This window comes from Oncorhynchus mykiss, chromosome 17 (assembly GCF_013265735.2).
Source record: "Oncorhynchus mykiss isolate Arlee chromosome 17, USDA_OmykA_1.1, whole genome shotgun sequence".
Taxonomy (NCBI): Eukaryota; Metazoa; Chordata; class Actinopteri; order Salmoniformes; family Salmonidae; genus Oncorhynchus; species Oncorhynchus mykiss.
Window position 1 is genome coordinate 13,395,528 of NC_048581.1, and position 15,797 is coordinate 13,411,324.

Here is a 15,797-nt window from a genome sequence, read left to right on the forward strand (position 1 = left end):
GACATCACAATATGTAGTGTTTACGTTCCACACCTCCATAGACAGTCAGACATCACAATATGTAGTGTTTACGTTCCACACCTCCATAGACAGTCAGACATCACAACATGTAGTGTTTACGTTCCACACCACCATAGACAGTCAGACATCACAACATACATGTAGTGTTTACGTTCCACACCTCCATAGACAGTCAGACATCACAACATACATGTAGTGTTTACGTTCCACACCTCCATAGACAGTCAGACATCACAATATGTAGTGTTTACGTTCCACACCTCCATAGACAGTCAGACATCACAATATGTAGTGTTTACGTTCCACACCTCCATAGACAGTCAGACATCACAACATGTAGTGTTTACGTTCCACACCTCCATAGACAGTCAGACATCACAACATGTAGTGTTTACGTTCCACATCACCATAGACAGTCAGACATCACAACATGTAGTGTTTACGTTCCACACCTCCATAGACAGTCAGACATCACAACATGTAGTGTTTACGTTCCACACCTCCATAGACAGTCAGACATCACAACATGTAGTGTTGCCGGGCCAACACCACCATAGACAGTCAGACATCACAACATGTAGTGTTGCCGGGCCAACACCACCATAGACAGTCAGACATCACAACATGTAGTGTTTACGTTCCACACCACCATAGACAGTCAGACATCACAACATGTAGTGTTTACGTTCCACACCTCCATAGACAGTCAGACATCACAACATGTAGTGTTTACGTTCCACACCTCCATAGACAGTCAGACATCACAACATGTAGTGTTGCCGGGCCAACACCACCATAGACAGTCAGACATCACAACATGTAGTGTTTACGTTCCACACCACCATAGACAGTCAGACATCACAATATGTAGTGTTGCCGGGCCAACACCACCATAGACAGTCAGACATCACAACATGTAGTGTTTACGTTCCACACCTCCATAGACAGTCAGACATCACAACATGTAGTGTTGCCGGGCCAACACCACCATAGACAGTCAGACATCACAACATGTAGTGTTTACGTTCCACACCACCATAGACAGTCAGACATCACAATATGTAGTGTTGCCGGGCCAACACCACCATAGACAGTCAGACATCACAACATGTAGTGTTGCCGGGCCAACACCACCATAGACAGTCAGACATCACAACATGTAGTGTCTACGTTCCACACCACCATAGACAGTCAGACATCACAACATGTAGTGTTTACGTTCCACACCTCCATAGACAGTCAGACATCACAACATGTAGTGTTTACGTTCCACACCACCATAGACAGTCAGACATCACAACATGTAGTGTTTACGTTCCACACCTCCATAGACAGTCAGACATCACAACATGTAGTGTTTACGTTCCACACCTCCATAGACAGTCAGACATCACAACATGTAGTGTTTACGTTCCACACCTCCATAGACAGTCAGACATCACAACATGTAGTGTTTACGTTCCACACCACCATAGACAGTCAGACATCACAACATGTAGTGTTTACGTTCCACACCACCATAGACAGTCAGACATCACAACATGTAGTGTTTACGTTCCACACCTCCATAGACAGTCAGACATCACAACATGTAGTGTTTACGTTCCACACCTCCATAGACAGTCAGACATCACAACATGTAGTGTTTACGTTCCACACCTCCATAGACAGTCAGACATCACAACATGTAGTGTTTACGTTCCACACCTCCATAGACAGTCAGACATCACAACATGTAGTGTTGCCGGGCCAACACCACCATAGACAGTCAGACATCACAACATGTAGTGTTTACGTTCCACACCACCATAGACAGTCAGACATCACAACATGTAGTGTTTACGTTCCACACCTCCATAGACAGTCAGACATCACAACATGTAGTGTTGCCGGGCCAACACCACCATAGACAGTCAGACATCACAACATACATGTAGTGTTTACGTTCCACACCTCCATAGACAGTCAGACATCACAACATGTAGTGTTGCCGGGCCAACACCACCATAGACAGTCAGACATCACAACATGTAGTGTTTACGTTCCACACCTCCATAGACAGTCAGACATCACAACATGTAGTGTTTACGTTCCACACCACCATAGACAGTCAGACATCACAACATGTAGTGTTGCCGGGCCAACACCACCATAGACAGTCAGACATCACAACATGTAGTGTTTACGTTCCACACCACCATAGACAGTCAGACATCACAATATGTAGTGTTTACGTTCCACACCTCCATAGACAGTCAGACATCACAATATGTAGTGTTTACGTTCCACACCTCCATAGACAGTCAGACATCACAACATGTAGTGTTTACGTTCCACACCTCCATAGACAGTCAGACATCACAACATGTAGTGTTTACGTTCCACACCTCCATAGACAGTCAGACATCACAATATGTAGTGTTTACGTTCCACACCACCATAGACAGTCAGACATCACAACATGTAGTGTTTACGTTCCACACCTCCATAGACAGTCAGACATCACAATATGTAGTGTTTACGTTCCACACCTCCATAGACAGTCAGACATCACAATATGTAGTGTTTACGTTCCACACCACCATAGACAGTCAGACATCACAACATGTAGTGTTGCCGGGCCAACACCACCATAGACAGTCAGACATCACAACATAGTGAAGAACAATCTGGCCATGTTCTGTTATAATCCCTACCTGGCACAGCCAGAAGAGGACTGACCTCTCAGAGTCTGGTTCCTCTCTAGGTCTCTTCCTAGGTTCCTGCCTTTATAGGGAGTTCTTCCTAGCCACCGTGCTTCTACACCTGCACCTTGCTGTTTGGGGTTTTAGTCTGAGTTTCTGTATAAACACGTTGTGACATCTGCTGATGTAGAAATGGCCTTATATATAAAATGTGATGGATTGATTGACATCAGCTGTTTGTTTACGTTACAGTGCATTTAACAGCTGTGTGAATGTGGTTCATGTCTGATCCTTCTCCCAGAATGTGTTTAGTGAAATAACGTGTTTATGTAATGAGTTGTTAGGTCTTTGTGGATTATTTCCATGTTACAGGGAGTCTAGATGTGGCAGACGATGAAAGCCTGCTTGGTAAACAGTAACAACATGGCCGTGTGTCAGGGGGAGTGCAGGTAGAGGAGTGTTTGAAGCTGTGCCCGTGTTGTGTTATAAACTGTATTCAGGATAATCATCTCTGTGATCATGGCTGTAGTTCTCTGGGTGACTAATAGCTCTGAATAGGAATTCTGGCTCTGTGTGTGTGTTCCCTAGATGTGTGTGTGTGTGTGTGTTCCCTAGATGTGTGTGTGTGTTCCCTAGATGTGTGTGTGTGTTCCCTAGATGAGTGTGTGTGTGTTCCCTAGATGAGTGTGTGTGTGTTCCCTAGATGAGTGTGTGTGTGTTCCCTAGATGTGTGTGTGTGTGTTCCCTAGATGTGTGTGTGTGTGTGTGTGTTCCCTAGATGAGTGTGTGTGTGTGTGTGTTCCCTAGATAGGTGAGTGTGTGTGTGTGTGTGTGTTCCCTAGATTGGTGTGTGTGTGTGTGTGTGTGTGTTCCCTAGATGGGTGTGTGTGTGTTCCCTAGATGAGTGTGTGTGTGTGTGTTCCCTAGATGAGTGTGTGTGTGTGTGTGTTCCCTAGATGAGTGTGTGTGTGTTCCCTAGATGAGTGTGTGTGTGTGTTCCCTAGATGAGTGTGTGTGTTCCCTATATGTGGTGTGTGTGTGTTCCCTAGATGAGTGTGTGTGTGTGTTCCCTAGATGAGTGTGTGTGTTCCCTATATGTGGTGTGTGTGTGCTCCCTAGATGTGGTGTGTGTGTGCTCCCTAGATGTGGTGTGTGTGTGCTCCCTAGATGTGGTGTGTGTGTGCTCCCTAGATGTGGTGTGTGTGTGCTCCCTATATGTGGTGTGTGTGTGCTCCCTAGATGTGGTGTGTGTGTGCTCCCTAGATGTGGTGTGTGTGTTCCCTATATGTGGTGTGTGTGTGCTCCCTAGATGTGGTGTGTGTGTGCTCCCTAGATGTGGTGTGTGTGTGCTCCCTAGATGTGGTGTGTGTGTGTTCCCTATATGTGGTGTGTGTGTGCTCCCTAGATGTGGTGTGTGTGTGCTCCCTAGATGTGGTGTGTGTGTGCTCCCTAGATGTGGTGTGTGTGTGTTCCCTATATGTGGTGTGTGTGTGCTCCCTAGATGTGGTGTGTGTGTGTTCCCTATATGTGGTGTGTGTGTGCTCCCTAGATGTGGTGTGTGTGTGCTCCCTAGATGTGGTGTGTGTGTGTTCCCTATATGTGGTGTGTGTGTGCTCCCTAGATGTGGTGTGTGTGTGTTCCCTATATGTGGTGTGTGTGTGTTCCCTAGATGAGTGTGTGTGTTCCCTATATGTGGTGTGTGTGTGTTCCCTAGATGAGTGTGTGTGTTCCCTATATGTGGTGTGTGTGTGTTCCCTAGATGAGTGTGTGTGTTCCCTATATGTGGTGTGTGTGTGTTCCCTAGATGAGTGTGTGTGTTCCCTATATGTGGTGTGTGTGTGCTCCCTAGATGTGTGTGTGTGTTCCCTATATGTGGTGTGTGTGTGTGTTCTCTAGATGCGGTGTGTGTGTGTTCTCTAGATGCGGTGTGTGTGTGTTCTCTAGATGCGGTGTGTGTGTGTGTGTTCTCTAGATGCGGTGTGTGTGTGTGTGTTCTCTAGATGCGGTGTGTGTGTGTGTGTTCTCTAGATGCGGTGTGTGTGTGTGTGTTCTCTAGATGCGGTGTGTGTGTGTGTGTGTGTTCTTTAGATGCGGTGTGTGTGTGTGTGTGTTCTCTAGATGCGGTGTGTGTGTGTTCTCTAGATGTGGTGTGTGGGTTTTGTAAATGAGTTGTCTGTGTTCTATAACGGTATGTTCTGTTTCTGTGTGTTCTGTTTCTGTGTGTGTTCTAGAACAGTGTGTTCTGTTTCTGTGTGTGTTGTAAAACAGTGTGTTGTATTCTGTGTGTGTTCCTCAGGTGCGTATTGCCCTGCAGATGGAAGATGGTACCAGACTCCAGGGTACTTTCTCCAGTGGACAGACACTATGGGAGCTGCTCACACACTTTCCCCAGACCAGGTAGGTAGGTAGGGTTGTCACTGATCGCCCAAGTGCAGTGTGTGTGTGTGTGCGTGTGCTCGCCTGCCTGCCTGCCTGCCTGCCTCCCTCCCTGCCAAGACCAGAGGTTTGTTATTTTTATGAGTGAATACTGAACACTGCGATCAAAGAATCTCAGACCAGGAGTATGCCAAGTTACAACAACCCCTCTCCCCTCCTGCTCTCCTCCTCCTCTCCTTTATTCTCTCCCCTGTTTTCTTTCTCCTCACCCCCAACCTCTCTACTCTCTCTCCAACCTCTCTACTCTCTCTCCAACCTCTCTACTCTCTCTCCAACCTCTCTACTCCCTCTCCAACCTCTCTACTCTCTCTCCAACCTCTCTACTCTCTCCAACCTCTCTACTCTCTCCAACCTCTCTACTCTCTCCAACCTCTCTACTCTCTCTCCAACCTCTCTACTCTCTCTCCAACCTCTCTACTCTCTCCAACCTCTCTACTCTCTCCAACCTCTCTACTCTCTCCAACCACACTACTCTCTCTCCAACCTCTCTACTCTCTCTCCAACCTCTCTACTCTCTCTCCAACCTCTCTACTCCCTCTCCAACCTCTCTACTCTCTCTCCAACCTCTCTACTCTCTCCAACCGCACTACTCTCTCCAACCGCACTACTCTCTCTCCAACCGCACTACTCTCTCCAACCGCACTACTCTCTCTCCAACCGCTCTACTCTCTCTCCAGCCGCTCTCTACTCTCTCTCCAGCCGCTCTCTACTCTCTCTCCAGCCGCTCTCTACTCTCTCTCCAGCCGCTCTCTACTCTCTCTCCAGCCGCTCTCTACTCTCTCCCCAGCCGCTCTCTACTCTCTCTCCAGCCGCTCTCTACTCTCTCTCCAGCCGCTCTCTACTCTCTCTCCAGCCGCTCTCTACTCTCTCTCCAGCCGCTCTCTACTCTCTCTCCAGCCGCTCTCTACTCTCTCTCCAGCCGCTCTCTACTCTCTCTCCAGCCGCTCTCTACTCTCTCTATTCTCTCTCTCTTCTATCTACCCTCTCTCTACTCTCTCTCCAGCCGCTCTCTACTCTCTCTCCAGCCGCTCTCTACTCTCTCTCCAACCGCTCTCTACTCTCTCTCCAACCGCTCTACTCTCTCTCCAGCCGCTCTCTACTCTCTCTCCAGCCGCTCTCTACTCTCTCTCCAGCCGCTCTCTACTCTCTCTCCAGCCGCTCTCTACTCTCTCTCCAGCCGCTCTCTACTCTCTCTCCAGCCGCTCTCTACTCTCTATTCTCTCTCTCTTCTCTCTACCCTCTCTCTACTCTCTCTCCAGCCGCTCTCTACTCTCTCTCCAGCCGCGCTCTACTCTCTCTCCAGCCGCTCTCTACTCTCTCTCCAACCGCTCTACTCTCTCTCCAGCCGCTCTCTACTCTCTCTATTCTCTCTCGCTCTTCTCTCTACCCTCTCTCTACTCTCTCTCCAGCCGCTCTCTACTCTCTCTCCAGCCGCTCTCTACTCTCTCTCCAGCCGCTCTCTACTCTCTCTCCAGCCGCTCTCTACTCTCTCTATTCTCTCTCGCTCTTCTCTCTACCCTCTCTCTACTCTCTCTCCAGCCGCTCTCTACTCTCTCTCCAGCCGCTCTCTACTCTCTCTCCAGCCGCTCTCTACTCTCTCCCCAGCCGCTCTCTACTCTCTCTCCAGCCGCTCTCTACTCTCTCTATTCTCTCTCGCTCTTCTCTCTACCCTCTCTCTACTCTCTCTCCAGCCGCTCTCTACTCTCTCTCCAGCCGCTCTCTACTCTCTCTCCAGCCGCTCTCTACTCTCTCCCCAGCCGCTCTCTACTCTCTCTCCAGCCGCTCTCTACTCTCTCTATTCTCTCTCTCTTCTCTCTACCCTCTCTCTACTCTCTCTCCAGCCGCTCTCTACTCTCTCTCCAGCCGCTCTCTACTCTCTCTCCAGCCGCTCTCTACTCTCTCTCCAGCCGCTCTCTACTCTCTCTCCAGCCGCTCTCTACTCTCTCTCCAGCCGCTCTCTACTCTCTCTCCAGCCGCTCTCTACTCTCTCTCCAGCCGCTCTCTACTCTCTCTCCAGCCGCTCTCTACTCTCTCTATTCTCTCTCTCTCTTCTCTCTACCCTCTCTCTACTCTCTCCCCAGCCGCTCTCTACTCTCTCTCCAGCCGCTCTCTACTCTCTCTCCAGCCGCTCTCTACTCTCTCTCCAGCCGCTCTCTACTCTCTCTCCAGCCGCTCTCTACTCTCTCTCCAGCCGCTCTCTACTCTCTCTATTCTCTCTCTTCTCTCTACCCTCTCTCTACTCTCTCTCCAGCCGCTCTCTACTCTCTCTCCAGCCGCTCTCAACTCTCTCTCCAGTCGCTCTCTACTCTCTCTCCAGCCGCTCTCTACTCTCTCTCCAGCCGCTCTCTACTCTCTCTCCAGCCGCTCTCTACTCTCTCTCCAGCCGCTCTCTACTCTCTCTCCAGCCGCTCTCTACTCTCTCTCCAGCCGCTCTCTACTCTCTCTCCAGCCGCTCTCTACTCTCTCTCCAGCCGGTCTCTACTCTCTCTCCAGCCGCTCTCTACTCTCTCTCCAGCCGCTCTCTACTCTCTCTCCAACCGCTCTACTCTCTCCCCAGCCGCTCTCTACTCTCTCTCCAGCCGCTCTCTACTCTCTCTATTCTCTCTCTCTTCTCTCTACCCTCTCTCTACTCTCTCTCCAGCCGCTCTCTACTCTCTCTCCAGCCGCTCTCTACTCTCTCTCCAGCCGCTCTCTACTCTCTCTCCAGCCGCTCTCTACTCTCTCTCCAGCCGCTCTCTACTCTCTCTACAGCCGCTCTCTACTCTCTCTCCAGCCGCTCTCTACTCTCTCTCCAGCCGCTCTCTACTCTCTCTCCAGCCGCTCTCTACTCTCTCTCCAACCGCTCTACTCTCTCTCCAGCCGCTCTCTACTCTCTCTCCAGCCGCTCTCTACTCTCTCTCCAGCCGCTCTCTACTCTCTCTCCAGCCGTTCTCTACTCTCTCTCCAGCCGCTCTCTACTCTCTCTCCAACCGCTCTACTTTCTCTCCAGCCGCTCTCTACTCTCTCTCCAGCCGCTCTCTACTCTCTCTCCAGCCGCTCTCTACTCTCTCCCCAGCCGCTCTCTACTCTCTCCCCAGCCGCTCTCTACTCTCTCCCCAGCCGCTCTCTACTCTCTCTCCAGCCGCTCTCTACTCTCTCTCCAGCCGCTCTCTACTCTCTCTCCAGCCGCTCTCTACTCTCTCTCCAGCCGCTCTCTACTCTCTCTCCAGCCGCTCTCTACTCTCTCTCCAGCCGCTCTCTACTCTCTCTCCAGCCGCTCTCTACTCTCTCTCCAGCCGCTCTCTACTCTCTCTCCAGCCGCTCTCTACTCTCTCTCCAGCCGCGCTCTACTCTCTCTCCAGCCGCTCTCTACTCTCTCTCCAACCGCTCTACTCTCTCTCCAGCCGCTCTCTACTCTCTCTCCAGCCGCTCTCTACTCTCTCTCCAGCCGCTCTCTACTCTCTCTCCAGCCGCTCTCTACTCTCTCTCCAGCCGCTCTCTACTCTCTCTCCAACCGCTCTCTACTCTCTCTCCAACCGCTCTACTTTCTCTCCAGCCGCTCTCTACTCTCTCTCCAGCCGCTCTCTACTCTCTCTCCAGCCGCTCTCTACTCTCTCTCCAGCCGCTCTCTACTCTCTCTCCAGCCGCTCTCTACTCTCTCTCCAGCCGCTCTCTACTCTCTCCCCAGCCGCTCTCTACTCTCTCTCCAGCCGCTCTCTACTCTCTCTCCAGCCGCTCTCTACTCTCTCTCCAGCCGCTCTCTACTCTCTCTCCAGCCGCTCTCTACTCTCTCTCCAACCTCTCTACTCTCTCTCCAACCTCTCTACTCTCTCTCCAGCCGCTCTCTACTCTCTCTCCAGCCGCTCTCTACTCTCTCTCCAGCCGCTCTCTACTCTCTCTCCAACCTCTCTACTCTCTCTCCAGCCGCTCTCTACTCTCTCTCCAGCCGCTCTCTACTCTCTCTCCAGCCGCTCTCTACTCTCTCTCCAGCCGCTCTCTACTCTCTCTCCAGCCGCTCTCTACTCTCTCTCCAACCTCTCTACTCTCTCTCCAGCCGCTCTCTACTCTCTCTCCAGCCGCTCTCTACTCTCTCTCCAGCCTCTCTACTCTCTCTCCAACCGCTCTACTTTCTCTCCAGCCGCTCTCTACTCTCTCTCCAGCCGCTCTCTACTCTCTCTCCAGCCGCTCTCTACTCTCTCTCCAGCCGCTCTCTACTCTCTCTCCAGCCGCTCTCTACTCTCTCTCCAGCCGCTCTCTACTCTCTCTCCAGCCGCTCTCTACTCTCTCTCCAGCCGCTCTCTACTCTCTCTCCAACCGCTCTACTTTCTCTCCAGCCGCTCTCTACTCTCTCTCCAGCCGCTCTCTACTCTCTCTCCAGCCGCTCTCTACTCTCTCTCCAGCCGCTCTCTACTCTCTCTCCAGCCGCTCTCTACTCTCTCTCCAGCCGCTCTCTACTCTCTCTCCAGCCGCTCTCTACTCTCTCTCCAGCCGCTCTCTACTCTCTCTCCAGCCGCTCTCTACTCTCTCTCCAGCCGCTCTCTACTCTCTCTCCAGCCGCTCTCTACTCTCTCTCCAGCCGCTCTCTACTCTCTCTCCAGCCGCTCTCTACTCTCTCTCCAGCCGCGCTCTACTCTCTCTCCAGCCGCTCTCTACTCTCTCTCCAACCGCTCTACTCTCTCTCCAGCCGCTCTCTACTCTCTCTCCAGCCGCTCTCTACTCTCTCTCCAGCCGCTCTCTACTCTCTCTCCAGCCGCTCTCTACTCTCTCTCCAGCCGCTCTCTACTCTCTCTCCAACCGCTCTCTACTCTCTCTCCAACCGCTCTACTTTCTCTCCAGCCGCTCTCTACTCTCTCTCCAGCCGCTCTCTACTCTCTCTCCAGCCGCTCTCTACTCTCTCTCCAGCCGCTCTCTACTCTCTCTCCAGCCGCTCTCTACTCTCTCTCCAGCCGCTCTCTACTCTCTCTCCAGCCGCTCTCTACTCTCTCTCCAGCCGCTCTCTACTCTCTCTCCAGCCGCTCTCTACTCTCTCTCCAGCCGCTCTCTACTCTCTCTCCAGCCGCTCTCTACTCTCTCTCCAACCTCTCTACTCTCTCTCCAGCCGCTCTCTACTCTCTCTCCAGCCGCTCTCTACTCTCTCTCCAGCCGCTCTCTACTCTCTCTCCAACCTCTCTACTCTCTCTCCAGCCGCTCTCTACTCTCTCTCCAGCCGCTCTCTACTCTCTCTCCAGCCGCTCTCTACTCTCTCTCCAGCCGCTCTCTACTCTCTCTCCAGCCGCTCTCTACTCTCTCTCCAACCTCTCTACTCTCTCTCCAGCCGCTCTCTACTCTCTCTCCAGCCGCTCTCTACTCTCTCTCCAGCCTCTCTACTCTCTCTCCAACCTCTCTACTCTCTCTCCAGCCGCTCTCTACTCTCTCTCCAGCCGCTCTCTACTCTCTCTCCAGCCGCTCTCTACTCTCTCCCCAGCCGCTCTTTACTCTCTCTCCAGCTGCTCTCTACTCTCTCTATTCTCTCTCTCTCTTCTCTCTACCCTCTCTCTACTCACTCTCTACTCACTCTCTACTCACTCTCTACTCACTCTCTATTCTCTCTCTCTCTTCTCTCTACCCTCTCTCTACTCACTCTCTACTCTCTTAGTGTAGTGGACAATGGTCTCTTAGTGTAGTGGACAGCGGTCTCTTAGTGTAGTGGACAATGGTCTCTTAGTGTAGTGGACAGCGGTCTCTTAGTGTAGGGGACAGCGGTCTCTTAGTGTAGTGGACAGCGGTCTCTTTAGTGTAGTGGACAACGGTCTCTTAGTGTAATGTAGTGGACAGGGGTCTCGTAGTGTAGTGGACAGCGGTCTCTTAGTGTAGTGGACAGCGGTCTCTTAGTGTAGTGGACAGCGGTCTCTTAGTGTAGTGGACAGCGGTCTCTTAGTGTAGTGTAGTGGACAGCGGTCTCTTAGTGTAGTGTAGTGGACAATGGTCTCTTAGTGTAGTGGACAGCGGTCTCGTAGTGTAGTGGACAGCGGTCTCTTAGTGTAGTGGACAGCGGTCTCTTAGTGTAGTGGACAGCGGTCTCTTTGTGTAGTGGACAGCGGTCTCTTAGTGTAGTGGACAGCGGTCTCTTAGTGTAGTGGACAGCGGTCTCTTAGTGTAGTGGACAGTGGTCTCTTAGTGTAGTGGACAGCGGTCTCTTAGTGTAGTGGACAATGGTCTCTTAGTGTAGTGTAGTGGACAGCGGTCTCTTAGTGTAGTGGACAGCGGTCTCTTAGTGTAGTGGACAGCGGTCTCTTAGTGTAGTGGACAGCGGTCTCTTAGTGTAGTGGACAGCGGTCTCTTCCTGTTGATCACTGGCATTAAAGGGTAACTACACCCAAAAATCTACATTTGTTCTATTTTTCCCAGACCTTAAAAGTGGTCTTCTGATGTGGTTTAAGCCTCGTTGTGGACTGAACATCCAACGTAGTTGTTTTTGAAATCAGAAACCTGGAAAAGCAACACGGAGAAAACAGAATTTAGGAAAGAAAGTAAACGGAATTAAGCGAAACAATAACATTTTCTAGGGCCTCTTTGAGACCAGCTGTCTGTCCGTCACCCCTTTCGTCTTCTCTGTGATGACATCATCACTAAATCTTTGCCACGGAAGCTTCCAGAATGAATGTCGGCTCCGCTCCGCCCGGGAATCTGGGGGAACAACAAGCCAGGGAGAAGTTACTGTGTTTAGGAGACGACCTGCAATGATACGGTTATGGTTCAGTGGTTTTTAATGGAGACAAACACACACACACACACACACACACACACACACACACACACACACCACACACTTAAGACTCACTTAACACCAGACAGGTGAGACCACCCAGGTGTGTGTTTGTTTTGAATCACAGAATCCCTATTTTTTTCTCTCCTCCTCCTCTCTCTCTCTCTTCTCTACAGCGCATCTGAGTTGTCTGAATCAGGTTCCACTCCTGTCTGTGTTTACATGAGAGATGAGGTATGGTATCTCCTTCTCTCTCCCCATTTGTCTGTCTGTCTGTCTGTGTGTGTTGATCAGAGTGTAATGAGGACACTGATAGGGGGGGGTATTGATCAGAGTGTGATGAGGATACTGATACAGGGGTGTGTGTTGATCAGAGTGTGATGAGGATACTGATACAGGGGTGTGTGTTGATCAGAGTGTGATGAGGATACTGATATGGGGGGGGGGGTGTTGATCAGAGTTTGATGAGGATACTGATACGGGGGGGTGTTGTTCAGAGTGTGATGAGGATACTGATACAGGGGTGTGTGTTGATCAGAGTGTGATGAGGATACTGATACAGGGGTGTGTGTTGATCAGAGTGTGATGAGGATACTGATATGGGGGGGGGGTGTTGATCAGAGTTTGATGAGGATACTGATACGGGGGGGTGTTGTTCAGAGTGTGATGAGGATACTGATACAGGGGTGTGTGTTGATCAGAGTGTGATGAGGATACTGATACGGGGGGGGGTGTTGATCAGAGTGTGATGAGGATACTGATATGGGGGGGGTGTTGATCAGAGTGTGATGAGGATACTGATATGGGGGGGGGTGTTGATCAGAGTTTGATGAGGATACTGATACGGGGGGGTGTGTTTAGGTGAGTGGTGAGGCAGCTCTAAAGAAGGCCAGTCTGAAGTCTCTGGGACTCACAGGAGGAAGTGCCATAGTCAGGTTGGTTCCTCCACAACATGTCCTCAACATATCAACAACATATCCTCAACCAATCCACAACATGTCCTCAACATATCCACAACATGTCCTCAACATATCCACAACATGTCCACAACATGTCCTCAACATGTCCACAACATGTCCTCAACATGTCCTCAACATGTCCTCAACATATCCTCAACATATCCTCAACATGTCCTCAACATATCCTCAACATATCCACAACATGTCCACAACATATCCACAACATGTCCACAACATATCCACAACATGTCCACAACATGTCCTCAACATGTCCACAACATGTCCTCAACATGTCCACAACATGTCCACAACATGTCCTCAACATGTCCTCAACATGTCCACAACATGTCCACAACATATCCTCAACATATCCTCAACATATCCTCAACATATCCTCAACATGTCCTCAACATATCCACAACATATCCACAACATATCCACAACATATCCACAACATATCCACAACATATCCTCAACATATCCTCAATATATCCACAACATATCCACAACATATCCACAACATATCCACAACATATCCACAACATATCCACAACATGTCCTCACCATTACAGCAGACATTAATGCACTGCCACTGATTGTGAAGGGTGGTGGTGATGAGTATGTAGATGATGTCATTCCTCTCTGCCGTTCTACAGGTTTTTACTGAAGAAGACCAAATCGCCAGGCAACGGAGACGATGACGGCATGGAGGCGGCTTCCACGGAGACAGATCCCGTCGCCAAGGAAACCAAGCCCCGCCCTTTACCCCCCGCCGGACCGCCTCCCTCACAACCAGAGCGTGCAGCGCTGCCTTCAATCAAAAAGGAGAGCCCTGACAGGCCGGTTGAGACTGCGGATGCCCCAGTCCACGTCCCCTCGGCCGCTGGCAGCACACTTCCTGGCAAACAGGAAGCGGAAGTGGTTACAAACTCCCAAATTGCGGTGCGGCCTAAAAGCAGTCCCTTCTGGGGAGTGAAGAGGGAGGAAGAGGGGGATGGAGAGAGGGCAGGACCATCTGGTCAGTGCGCTGTCCATCCTTCCTCCTCCTCCTCTTCCTCTCCTCCCTCCGCTCCCTTCATCCCTTTCTCTGGAGGGGGTCAGAGGCTGGGGGGGCCGGGGGTGAGCGGTGTAGGAGCATCATCACTACCATCAATGGTTGGCGGGCCGCCCAAAGCCAAGAAATCTAAACCCAACAACGCCAAGGTGAGACCTGTAGGTCCAGCCCAACGTCTTCTCAATGTACTCTGTTGATAAGAGTCAAGTACATGAATAGATACATGAATGATAGATGGTATGTTCTAGATGTTCTGTTTCTATCTCTCAGCGCCAAGCCAGTACCAAACAGGATGACTGGGCCGTGGTAGAGGAGGTTCTGCAGGTAATGTTGATGGGGTTGATGTTGTTCTGATGGGCTGAACAGACCATGTCATGAATTTAATGAAACACGTCCATGGAGAAATCCCAGTCTTTTACTCAGGCCTGTTGAGGGTCTCCCCTATTGTTTATGTAGAAACCTAGTCAGACAGATACACATTTCTACTGTTGTCATGTCTGCAGCCGTTGAGATGCCTCACCTCACCTCTCACCTCTCCTCTACAGCCGGTGGACAGGGAACCCCTGATCTACCACATGGACTCTGGGGCGCATCGCTACGGCAACGAACAGGACTTGCCAGACGAGTTCTTTGAGGTGACTGTGGACGACATCCGCAAACGCTTCGCTCAGCTGAAGAGTGAGAGGTGGGACTGAGGAGAGAGGTGGGACTGAGGAGAGAGGAGAGAGACTGAGAGAGAGGAGAGACTGAGAGAGAGGAGAGACTGAGGAGAGAGGAGAGACTGAGGAGAGAGGAGAGACTGAGGAGAGAGGAGAGACTGAGGAGAGAGGAGAGACTGAGAGAGAGGAGAGACTGAGGAGAGACTGAGGAGAGACTGAGGAGAGACTGAGGAGAGACTGAGGAGAGACTGAGGAGAGACTGAGGAGAGACTGAGGAGAGACTGAGGAGAGACTGAGAGAGAGAGGAGAGACTGAGAGAGAGAGGAGAGACTGAGGAGAGAGGAGAGACTGAGGAGAGAGGAGAGACTGAGGAGAGAGGAGAGACAGAGAGAGAGGAGAGACTGAGAGAGAGGAGAGACTGAGAGAGAGGAGAGACTGAGAGAGAGGAGAGACTGAGAGAGAGGAGAGACTGAGAGAGAGGAGAGACTGAGAGAGAGGAGAGACTGAGAGAGAGGAGAGACTGAGAGAGAGGAGGGACTGAGAGAGAGGAGGGACTGAGGAGAGAGGAGGGACTGAGGAGAGAGGAGGGACTGAGGAGAGAGGAGGGACTGAGGAGAGAGGAGAGACACTGAGGAGAGAGGAGAGTTACTGAGGAGAGAGGAGAGACTGAGGAGAGAGGAGAGACTGAGGAGAGAGGAGAGACTGAGGAGAGAGGAGAGACTGAGGAGAGAGGAGAGACTGAGGAGAGAGGAGAGACTGAGAGAGAGGAGGGACTGAGGAGAGAGGAGGGACTGAGGAGAGAGGAGAGACTGAGGAGAGAGGAGAGACTGAGGAGAGAGGAGAGACTGAGAGAGAGGAGAGACTGAGAGAGAGGAGAGACTGAGAGAGAGGTGGGACTGAGGAGAGAGGAGAGACTGAGGAGAGAGGAGAGACTGAGGAGAGACTGAGGAGAGAGGAGAGACTGAGGAGAGAGGAGAGACTGAGGGAGAGGAGAGACTGAGGAGAGAGGAGAGACTGAGGAGAGAGGAGAGACTGAGGAGAGAGGAGGGACTGAGGGAGAGGAGAGACAGAGAGAGGAGAGACTGAGGAGAGAGGAGAGACTGAGGAGAGAGGAGAGACTGAGGAGAGAGGAGAGACTGAGAGAGAGGAGAGACTGAGAGAGAGGAGAGACTGAGAGAGAGACTGAGAGAGAGGAGAGACTGAGAGAGAGGAGAGACTGAGAGAGAGGAGAGACTGAGAGAGAGGAAGAGGGGGGGAGAG

The 15,797-nt window shown here is 51.2% G+C and overlaps 1 protein-coding gene across 1 annotated transcript in view; it reads left to right on the forward strand.

Moving 5' to 3' along the window:
* LOC110493312 (tether containing UBX domain for GLUT4) overlaps window positions 1-15,797 on the forward strand; it is a 49,661-nt gene that overhangs the window by 11,886 nt on the left and 21,978 nt on the right. The window contains exons 4-9 of the mRNA XM_036948025.1: window positions 5,002-5,102; window positions 12,042-12,099; window positions 12,727-12,800; window positions 13,481-14,027; window positions 14,149-14,202; window positions 14,424-14,563. Coding sequence (XP_036803920.1) covers window positions 5,002-5,102; window positions 12,042-12,099; window positions 12,727-12,800; window positions 13,481-14,027; window positions 14,149-14,202; window positions 14,424-14,563 — 974 coding nt within the window. The remainder of the gene's footprint in view (window positions 1-5,001; window positions 5,103-12,041; window positions 12,100-12,726; window positions 12,801-13,480; window positions 14,028-14,148; window positions 14,203-14,423; window positions 14,564-15,797) is intronic.